At 32.6% G+C, this 11,714-nt stretch overlaps 1 protein-coding gene across 1 annotated transcript; it reads right to left on the bottom strand.

Annotated features, from left to right (window-relative positions):
* Positions 1-1,355: 1,355 nt before the first annotated feature.
* On the bottom strand, positions 1,356-6,399 carry LOC109797466 (succinate--CoA ligase [ADP-forming] subunit alpha, mitochondrial). The gene is made up of 7 exons (XM_020357515.3): positions 6,101-6,399; positions 5,790-5,999; positions 4,958-5,128; positions 4,347-4,470; positions 4,120-4,181; positions 2,732-2,813; positions 1,356-1,696 (listed from the first exon to the last, which is right to left on the bottom strand). The coding sequence occupies exons 1-7, from the start codon at positions 6,281-6,283 to the stop codon at positions 1,557-1,559; spliced, it is 972 nt and encodes a 323-aa protein (XP_020213104.1). The 5' UTR covers positions 6,284-6,399; the 3' UTR covers positions 1,356-1,556.
* Between the last annotated feature and the right edge of the window lie 5,315 nt (positions 6,400-11,714).

The raw sequence follows: 11,714 nt of genomic DNA, 5'->3' as shown, positions 1-11,714 counted from the left end.
AATTTTGAATATATTAAGTATTATAATTAATTTTTTTAATAAATAATTTCTTTTTCTAGTTATTAAATCAAATTTCAAATTAAAAGTTAAAATATATTTTAAAACAATAAAAAATTAAAATTAAATTAAATGTTCAATATATGAAATTAATATATTAGTGAAAGTGATAACAACTCTCAAAAAAGCTCCGGTTCAACATAAGTTCTTAAATTAAAAAATAATTCCTAAAATTACTCATTCAATATTGGATAAGATTTTGAATTTATAATATAAAAATAAATTATCAATAATTAAAATAATTTTATAACATTATAAATTATTTTTGTAAATTTAGATCACAGTATATGTTCACTTATTAAGTACAAAATTTACCTATTATACATTTTAAATATGATATAATTTATATATTTAAAGTATTTATTTATTATAAATTTTAGTTAAATAAAAATAATAATTTATATGTATTATGCATGACCAAATATTAGTTTATTTTTGAAAAAATTTGCAGAGACTGTTGTCACGGGCCGGGTCCGCTACAAATTAGTACAAACGGGCATATCCTATTTTATCATTATACTGGGCCTTCAGAACTCAGAATGAAAATAATGAATCTGGAAATTACTTTTCACGTTACTCGACGCCTCTTTTATTTTAAAATTTATATTCCAAAACTATAATTTTAGGAGTGATCAAGAATTTTAAATCCGAATATGATTTAAGAACCTTTCTTTTTCAAAATTTCAATCCTAAAATGCATTAATCTCTATCAAAATTAAATTGGGCTAATTTACAGTATGGAAGACAAACTATGGATAACACGGTTAAAATCCTATGACCATGAAAAAAATAACCAACCTACGAAGGATGAGGCGAGAATATTCCATAGTGTTGCATTAACAAGACAACAAAAATTACTGATTCTCAGCTGCTGAATTTGTATCTAGCCAACAATTACAAAGCGCAGAATCCTAAAACTTATTTGTTCCATATTAACGTCGAAGAAAGAAATCGTTAGTAGAGAAAATTTAAACGGACGATTGAAACCAATTAAGAGGATTCGAAATGAATTTATCATAAACTTTGGAGGAAATAAGTCTACACTGTCATTGCTTGGTCATCTACCAAGATTCAGTACACTCATCAAAGTGACACCTGGTGATGTTACATGTTCGTGTGTATCTAATTCTTCCCTTAATGTCACCATAACAATTAATGCCTACCACAGACATTCCCAAAACTATCAGGGTCGAATATGTAATCATTGGATTACACATCTTTGCCCAACCTTGCAGACACAGCATTTAAAGTTTAAAAAATGCAATCTAAGTTGATGGAAATTCACTGGCCACAAAAAATGGAGTGCAAAGGGGCCGGTCTCAAACTTCCGCAAATATAAAGCATCTTGAATTACTTTTATTTTAAAACACCTCTTGTAACTTTGAAAAAAAAAAAAAGAGAAAAAAAATTGCCCACTATTACCAATGGGAACCAAGTCTTTTGAACATGTTATAAATAATCGAAACCAAAATGATTTGATGAAATTAAATGAACCCAAACTATTGCACCAAGCCCTTCTGCTTGAAAACATCTAGCATGGCTGCTCCAATTTTGGCAGGGGACTCCACAACTGTGACCCCAGCTTCCCTGAGGGTTTTAATTTTGTCTTGTGCAGTTCCCTTGCCACCCGACACAATAGCTGCACAAGCAAGAAGGGTTAACATCATATAAAAGTGAATATCTAACTAAATTAAATGTAGCTGCAAAGTAAAGGCCAAAAACAAAAATTCAACTTAAAAGCTGGCATTGCTCTATTGTCGTCCCTGAACATGCAATTTTCCCTAACTAACTTTCATCAGTTTTGACCGTTAATCATATTAAGTTTAAAATATTTTGCATAAGCCCAAGATTCATCCAACCATATTAAACACAAGGTGTGTTTGGATAAACTTTTCCAAACATACTTTTAGAAGAAGAAAATAAGAAAAATTATATGGGATCGAACTCCCCATGATAAAGTTGGTTAAGCATACCCCACAGTTACACCGAGAAATTTTTAACACCTGATGACACTCCACAAGATACTGCGGCACACCTAGATTGTACATTTGAATAGTGGGAGAGAAATTCGTATCATTCAATTCATCTTAGCTTATGTTTTTCATACTTATATAAGCTTTTTTTCTTTGTATTTAATTAAAACAGAATTCAATGGCATCCCATGGAAAGTCTATTCTAGATAATGGACCTGTTCGAAAAAAGCTTTTCCAAAAGCACTAATAGAAGAAGAAAATAGGAAACAAAAATAAAATTAACTTCTCCATAAGTTAATTTTTAGAAACTCTTGCATAAGCTAATTTTTAGAAACTCTTAAATAGCTACTCCAAAATCTTATTTTTAACTTACGCATGAGTTAATTTTATCTCATAAAGTTTATTTTATTCTTCTTCCCTATTTTCTTCTTTTTAAAGTATTCTTGGAGAAATTTATCCAATCAGACACTGTTTTGTTGCGTCTATTATAGTGTCCAATGTTATGTTTATACCACATATCATGCAACATTAAAGAATATTAATAAATATCAACAGCAGCTCTAAACAAATTTGAAAATCAAATGCCACAATATAGACAAATAAAAAACAAAACAAGATCAAGAAGCATGCCACCTTATTCATGTCAAGTCAAGCAACATGTAGAAATGACATCAGTTCCAAAATATCAGAAATAATCTTACCTCCAGCATGACCCATACGACGACCAGGAGGAGCAGTTAAACCAGCAATAAATGCAACAACAGGCTTCTCAGTACCGCTTTCCTGTATAGTCGTTCATAAAACCAGTAAGCATATATAAATGCTTTGATGAGCATGTATTCATTCTTTCTCTATAAAATGATATAACAATGTAACACCTAATAAACATTTACTTTCTTGTCCACCAACAAAAGGAGATTCACATAGACCAATACAAGAATTTGAGCTATTAAAAAGCACATTTGAATTTTTCTTTATATAAAAAAATGCCACATGCAACTTATATGCTTTGATGACCTCATTGCCTATATGTCTAACTTTAGCCATCCAAGTACAATAAAAGATATCTAAAACACAAACCCCATCATTTTGAACTTAACATTGGCTTCATAGTAATCATATAATGAACTTAGACCTAATGACAAGCCATAGTGTTGCATCCACCAGAGTTGAGATCATGGTGTCAAAATACAACTAATGTTTACAGTAACAGATATGAAATAACAAAAAGTAAAAAACCAAGCCTAACCAAATTAGACTAGAGAAGAGATCATTTAGAATTGATCATCAATCCATTGATGCATATTGTTATGGAGAACACATGTCAGAACACCATATCATAAATCGATTAAATTAAAAATAATAATGGAATTAGGAACAGAATAATAACATAGCAGGTTATGCACTGAGCAATATACAAATCTCAGGTTCTTTACCCATGTTTACAACAGGTGGAAAGGAATGACAGGTGTTGAGAAGAATATAGGCATAGAAGGAAGTTGCATCAGGTGTCAATGAAAGCAGGCAAGGAGACATAAAGAGTAACGAAGGAAATGCACTTAATGAAGATAATGAAATGGAGGTGGAATTGTTTACAAATAAATAAATAAATAAAATAGGAGCTTAACAGAAGTGGCAAGGGGCAGCTGACAGATGGAAAGTGGGGAGCAGGATTCTGGTATGAGGGAGGGTGGGGTAGAGAGAGACAGTGAATAAGGAGGTAAAAGGCCTGGAACAGGAGAAGGCAAACAAGATATTGAGTTTGAGGGAGGCTTGGATGTGGCTGGATAATTAAAGTATTCTGTTTTTTTTTTCCTTATTTCTTAAACCATTTTCCTCTAACTTTTCTAAGTTTTATAGAGAACTTCCTCTGCTAAAAGGAGTTAGACCCATTCATAAGTATATTTTGAATCCAAGCTCTATCAAAATGCCTTCCCAGAATTATAATTGTAAAAGGTAAGAAGCATATCTTAGACTGGTTAACAGGTGACCCTTCCCCACAACTGTCAGATACACTCATTTTTAATTTTTTGGATACTGATAACTGTAAAAAAACATGTTTATGCACAGGTAACAATTAAAAGGGAACCTTAATTAGTGCAGCAGCATCCTCTTCTGCAGTTCCTCCTATCTCTCCTATAAGAATGATACCTGATTTGCACAAACAAACAATAATCATAAATGACCTTGTCCCATTAATCTTATAGTAACACTTGTTAGGCAAAGAAACTATGTGCAAAAGACATAACCCAGGTTCAGTGGATAAACAGAACACACAGAAACATACATGAGAAAAAATAAAATATGACAAAGTACCTTCTGTTTGAGGATCTGCTAGGAACTTCTTAAGGCAGTCAACAAAGTTTGTTCCATTAAAGGGATCTCCTCCTATACCCACACAAGTGGATTGTCCAAGGCCAACAGCAGTCGTTTGAAAAACCTGAATAGTTAAGAACAAATACATGGTTTATCCAATAATAGACGAGCATCAATTTTCGTGGTGAAAGCATACAATTAAAATTTAAAATGATATATGGATGTTGGATTTTCTTTAAATGTGTAATAATGTCAGTAAATTATTCCAGAGAAAACAAGCAAGTTAATTATTATGCCAAACACTGCTGTGGGAGAAATCAAGATATGATAATATCACAAGTGGCACAAAAGATTCGCAGGAAAGCGCAGTCGTAACTTCACAAGTGGACTGGAAAAATAGTAAGTACTAAGTGCAGCTTCCACTTAAGAAAAGCCGCATAACAAAGACAACTAATTCTAGTTTGACAAATAAGCATTACAATGACACATCATTACTCATCATTAGGGGGGCTCAGTTTGAAGTTTCAAATCTCATCAACAATACACATAAGTCAAACTCATCATACACTACTGCAACAAAAAAAAATTCCAACATCAAAACAAGTACTCACTGCTTCATATGTCAAGGTACCAGAACGAGAGACAATTCCAATGCGCCCAGGCTTATGAATATAACCAGGCATGATTCCAATTTTACATTCCCCAGGCTTGATAATACCAGGGCAGTTTGGTCCTATCAAACGAGTCTTGGACTGCCTGTTCAGTGCTGCCTTAACCCGCACCTGACAAAAAAAAAAAAATATCAACTTCAACCACTACATTCAAATCAGCAGCACAACCCAAAGAAATCTACATCCCCGTGTTCATACAGAAGGTACCAGTACACTCATTAGCCCATTGTTGAATCTTAGCTCCTCTATTCAGAAGGTAAAGTAAGTAATATCATTCATTGATGAAAAATTCAACAACCGATATTGTGCATATGTATAACAAATTATAAATGTGTTGAAATATTAACCATTGATCACCGAAATTACTTAATTCAGGAAAAATTCATAAATCGATACAATGCACATATGTATAAAAAATTATGAATGTGTTAAAATATAATCATTGATCACCAAAATTACTTAATTTACCATTTTCTCCCCTTATAGGAGCTAAATTCATTTCCCCCATCAGCAGCAGTTAAACAATATCAAAGACATGCATTAACCATAAGCGAGTGGTTTGATAACGACATGATCGCAGGTGACTGTTAAATCCAACAATATACAATAGAATTTTTTAACATAAGCTATCCTTGTAAAATGAGCAATGATCTCCACTTATATACATAAATAATCAGACAGAAAATCAAAAGGCAATTAAAACCGCAAAACGAAAACCTTAAACAGCAATGTGCATTTCACACGTTATGAATTCAGAATTGGAAAGCGGTACCATGTCGTGCTGAGGAATCCCCTCGGTGATGCAGACGACGAGATCCAACTCAGCCTCCATGGCCTCCATGATGGCGGCGGCGGCGAACGGCGGAGGGACGTAGATGACGGAAGCGTTGGCCTTGGTTTCGGCCTTGGCTTCGGCGACGGTGTTGAAGACGGGAAGGCCGAGGTGCTCCGTTCCGCCTTTCTTGGGAGTGACACCGCCAACCTGATGCGAGTTAGGGTTAGGGAAAGCGAAAAACGGCGTCGTTAGCGAGAGAGGAATCGAGAAACGAATGGATCGAAAGAGAGAGGGAATAGAGAAGGAACCATGTTGGTGCCGTATTCGATGGCTTGCTCGGTGTGGAAGGTGCCGTTCTTGCCGGTGATGCCTTGGCAGATCACGCGCGTGCTCTTGTCGACGAAGACCGCGGGCGTCGCCGACGAGAATTGGCGGATGCCGTGGCGGCGCGCGGCGATGGACAGCAACTTTGTCACGGCTTGTCTTCCCATTTCTCTCTCTCTCTCTATTGCTTTCCTCAGTCGTCGATGTGATTTTCACGCTGCTTGCCACTGCTGCAGCTTCCCAAAACCCAAAATTCCTCCTTCCTTTTTGGACTTTTTATTTTCTAAAAAGAAACACAACATATAAATAAATAAAAATTTTCTAATTTAAGATATTTCATATATTACAATATATATCATATATGTTATTCCAAATCATACTATTTGACTTTAATATAAAATATATTTATTTTTAATTTATTTTATAAATACAAAATCAATTTAATATTTTAACCACTGCAAATAGAATCAAGCCTTACATTAATAACGTAAAGATTGATTACACTGTTGTGATTATAAATTGATATATCAGTAAAATTATTGATTTTATAACAATTATTCTGAAGAAAAAAAACAAATTAATTAAGAGTGAATTTTAGTTATTTGTGTTGTGTCTTGGTTAAAATTAATGTACAATTGGATTACCTAAAATTCAAATATTGAATCTTTATTTCATTTAAAAATATAATTGTATAAAAAAATAATTGTTTTTAAGAAAAATCTTCATTATTAAAAAAATAAAAAATATTTTATCTCTCATAATGTTCACTGAGAATTAAATCTTATTGCTTTCTCTTTTCTATTTGAATTAATTGTTACAATTATATGCACTTATATATATTATAATACAAGTCTTTCATCGTATATGATTAATATCAATTAAATCATTAATTCACTGAATAGATTATAACTAGTTACTATATATGGTAAACATATTCAAGTTATACATCACAAATCTTCACCTTGACTTGAATTTCATATACCAAATAACTTTCATCATTTCTTTATGTTGCTCCACCCACTTTTAATGTCAAATAGAATTTATAACTCCAACTAAGTCTAAACAATATTTGAACTTTACTGATAAAAGAGCTTTTGTCATCACGTTTACAAGATTATCAAAAGTAACAATCTTCTCTACCAACACACCATCTCGTGTTGTGACATCATGAATGAAATGCATCATAATATTAATATGTTTTGTCCTTTCATGATATATTTGGTTCCTTGTTAAGTGAATTGCGCTTTGACTATCACAAAACATCATAGTGTCCTTCTAACTTATGTTAATATCGCCAACAAGACCTTTAAGCCATAAAACTTTCTTCACCACTTTTGTAGTTGTCATATACTTTACCTCTATAATTGACAAGGCAACAATGGATTGTAAAGTCACACACCAACTAATAGCACCACCACTAAACATGAAAATATAATTAGTCAAGGATCTCTTACGATAAAGATCACTATAATTTGAATCACCAAATCCAATAACATGTTTATAATTTGTTCCTCTCCCAAACACTAAACCTACTTCTATTGAACCCTTCAAGTATCTTAATATCTACTTCACAACTTGTCAATAAGCCTTTCCTGGATATAATGAGTAATAACACTCACTGCATATGCAATATCTGATCTAATACAAAACATGGCATACATTAGACTTCTAACAGCATTAGAGTAAAGCACTTGAGACATGAACTTCTCCTCCTCTATTGTTTATGGAGACATTTTTGCAAATAACTTAAAATGAGCTGCAAAATATGTACTATTTTTGCATTTAGTATATCAAATCTCTCTAGAATTTTCTCAATATATCTCTTTTGAGATAAACATAATCTTCCGATTTTTCAATCTCATATGATCTTCATACCAAGAATTCTCCTTATTAGACCCAAATCTTTCATCTTAAATTCACCACTTTATTATGCCTTCACCTTGTTAATCTCAATTAGATACTTACATGCAATTAGCATGTCATCAACATAAAGAAGCAAGTAAGTAAAAGTTGTCAAGTGTAACACTCCATTTATTAATAATTGTTGATTTTATCAAATTGTAAATTGCCCAATGTTGTAAGTTGCTTACTGTTATAAGTTGGCTAATGTTGTAAGTTTCCTATTGTTGTAAGTTGCTTAGTTGTTTAAATTTGTTTATGTTGAAAATGCTTAAAGCATTATGTGAGTTGTGTTGATTGACTTAGGACTAAAAGAGAGGTTGTTTCAAAAAGTTGAATATCTCATTGTAAACATATGGTGTTGTGGTACTCTATAAGCTTAGTGGTTGAAAGCCTTTCTTGAGAAATTACCTCTTAAAGTGGATGTTGAGTATCCTTAAGAACCTTAGTTGATGCGGTATGAGAGCAAGGTCAAGCCATATTAGTTATAAGTGACCACAATATAATGACCAAGTCAAGCTATATTGATTATAAACAACCAAGCTGTTAATTCGTATAGGGGCCAAGTTGATCCATATGTTAGAAAGCGACCAAATCGAGTAAGATATAAGGTCAAGGATCATAATTGATTCCTAACTAAGTATTGAAAAGAGTGAAATATTTGGAGGTAGTCAATGAGTTAATCTCATATGAGACTTAGTTATGTATGTTAAAATCATGGTAGGCTCAAACCTAAGTTATTCTACCCTAATAGGAAAGCTAGACTTTCCTAGCTCAAGTGGAAAAATATGAAATCATGTTAGGTTGTGGAGTTTTATCCAAATTAATTGTTAATCTAATTAGCCCAAAAAGATTGCATTGTTAGTTGGTTTGATAGGGTTAAACCACTTAAACTGCTGACCTATATTATAAAAGATCTCTTGGTTGAAATATGTGATAATGCATTTTAGTTATTGTGTTGTGCATATGTTGTTGAGTGGATTATTATTGTGTGTACACACACACACTTGTATTGTTATTATATTATTTCAGTTGTTGGAACCAATTTTATACATATATATTATAGCATGCCTTCCAAAATACTGCTTGTATGTTAATCCTAGGTAGTTAAATGTTTGCTTTCGTTACCGATTGTTGAGATGTGAAGTGTAGGGACCTAATAGGTCATTACATCAAGCAATTTCTTATGATAAACACAACCATGATACTTACTTATTGTACACCCAATATTGGTCATAAATGAGATGAATTACTTATACCATTGCATGGGTGACTACTTCGACCCATATAGCGACTTATTCAACAAACACACATGGTTTTCTTTTCTTGGTATGACAAACGCTTGAAGTTGTTCCATATATGGTTGTCAAACTCGCGAGTTAACTTGTAGAATTGTACGAGTTTATGATTTCAGGGAAGAAAAACTAGTTAACTCGTTTCTAGAATCGTTTTCTAGTAGACTCGAGCAAACTCGGTTGGACTTGGGTAGAATCGCTTAAAATAGCTAGTTTGTGGGCGAGTCAACGAGTTAGCTTCAGGTCAATTTTTTGCCCCCTAAATGCCCAAAATGACATCGTTTCAAAAAGGGTTTCTAGTCTCCTCTCTATTTTCTTTGATTTCTCTTTCTGCATACAAAAACCACATTCCTCCCTCTGGCGTTCTTCGATTTGCCTCTGTTCGAGCTCCCACAACACCTTCCAACTTTGTTTTGTCCATTCGACGTTGTCCTTGTAATTTCTGGCGTCGTCCCTATAGTTTCCAATGAGCTATTCTACATGTTTTCCTGCTCGTCCAGCACCATTCATTCAGATGAAGAGGATGAGCTTGAAGAAAATGAAGATGATGATGATGCACATGAGTTTGTTGGAGGTTTGGACTTTGATTAATATATTTAGATCTTGTTTTATGTTTTTAACTTATGGACTTATGTGTTTTGGACTTTCGATTGTTCATGTATGGTTAAGGTTTGTATTATGACATTTTATTGTTGTTATTTGACTTATTTCAAACTTAGAATGTTGAATTAGTGATATCATATTGTGTGTTCATTATTTAGTGTTTTTATTTTAATATTTTTAATATTAGGTAGACTCTTATGAGTCTACGGGAGCTCTACAAGTTTGCGTAGACTCTAAAGTTTGATAACCTTGGTTCTATATAAATCCTTTCCTTCAAATCACCATGAAAAAATGTTGTTTTCACATCTAGCTGATCTAACTCTAAGTCATCTAGAAAACCAAAATAATAAGCACTTGAATATAATTATGTTTCACAATAAGGGAAAAAACTTCATTAAGGTCAATACTTTCTCTTTGTCTAAATATTTAGGGTTTAGGGTTTAAGGTTTCTTGTAGAGGGATTCAAACTTTTTTTTCATGCCACCAATCCATTGTAATACTTCATCATGATAATTGTCTCATGAAATGAATTAGGTTCATGTTCATCAATATCTTCTACCACACTAATCGCAAAAGTGACAAAATCCTCATACCTTTGAGATGGTTTAGCCTATCTTCTTGACCTATTTCTAACCAATATATACTCAAACTCTGTTATTGTGACTTTATCTTGTGTCTTTTATGATTTTTGTTTAAGAGCTTCAGTTTCAAGCTCCATTTTTTTGTTAGCAATATGAAATGCAACTTTATTATCATGGATTTGAGGTGATCTTGAGTTAAGCATGGTTGTCTTATCAAAAGTCACATTTCTACTGATCATGAGTTTTGATTCTTTAAGGTCCCACAACTTATACCCTTTTACACTATTCCTTTATTTGCACATAACTCATTAAACTCTTTATTGACGCCATTTTGTTGTGGTGGGTGTCTTAGTTCTATGGTGAGCTATTCCTTTATTTGCACATAACTCTTTGAACTCTCTAATGCAAATTTGCAATATTCCAACCCATTATCTATCATGAGTCATTTGACCTTCTTTTCTATTTACTTCTCCACTAGATACTTCCATTGCTTGAACTTGAGGAATACATCACTCTTTTGTTTCAAGAAATAAATCCAAACTTTTTATGAATAATCATCAATGAAAGTTAACATGTACCTTGCTCCATTGTGAGAAGGAAGACTTGATGAACCCCACAAGTCTAAATAGATATAATCAAGAGTCTCTTGTGTTTTATAAACTTTAGTGCTAAATTTTACTCTATATTGCTTTCCATAAACACAATACTCACAAAAATCTAGCTTCCCAATTCTTTTGTTTCCTAAGCATGCCCCTCTTGTTACGCTTATCCATTTCATGTTCACTCATATTGTATGCCATAAACGAGTTTAGTCAAGATCTGAAATAAAAAAACTACAACTACACCTATTGTCGTGTTGCCTTGCAAGACATATAGTCCACTTTTTGACTTTCCTTTTATAACTACAAAGACACCTCTAGAAACTTTTAAGGCTCCTCCTTCAGCTTGATATGAACAACCAAGAGAGTCTAAAGTGCTAAAAAAAAATGAAATTCTTTTAGAGTTTCGGAACATACCTCATATTTGTGAACTTATTTTTAACTTTGTTAGGTTGTTAAAGGTAATTTGTTTTTATAAGGCTCCTAATTTTTTTAGTTGTCTCACTTAAAAAATAATCAGTTGTTAATTTTAATTTAATATATTACTTTTAATATATCATTTCTTATCAAATTTAAAATTAATTAAACATTAATATTAATTAAATAAATTATTCATTAATC

This window comes from Cajanus cajan, chromosome 1 (genome assembly GCF_000230855.2).
Source record: "Cajanus cajan strain Asha chromosome 1, NIPB_CcT2T_4, whole genome shotgun sequence".
NCBI lineage: Eukaryota > Viridiplantae > Streptophyta > Magnoliopsida > Fabales > Fabaceae > Cajanus > Cajanus cajan.
This window is presented reverse-complemented; position numbering and strand designations above follow the sequence as displayed.

What these genes read in the sequence shown, in the direction of transcription:
- LOC109797466 (XM_020357515.3), bottom strand. Translation starts at nt 6,283, where the DNA reads ATGGGAAGACAAGCCGTGACAAAGTTGCTGTCCATCGCCGCGCGCCGC. An exon ending in ATGCTGCTGCACTAATTAAG is followed by an intron (nt 2,814 to 4,119) that starts GTTCCCTTTTAA and finishes ACGACTATACAG; the next exon opens with GAAAGCGGTACTGAGAAGCC. An exon ending in TCGTATGGGTCATGCTGGAG is followed by an intron (nt 1,697 to 2,731) that starts GTAAGATTATTT and finishes TTGCTTGTGCAG; the next exon opens with CTATTGTGTCGGGTGGCAAG.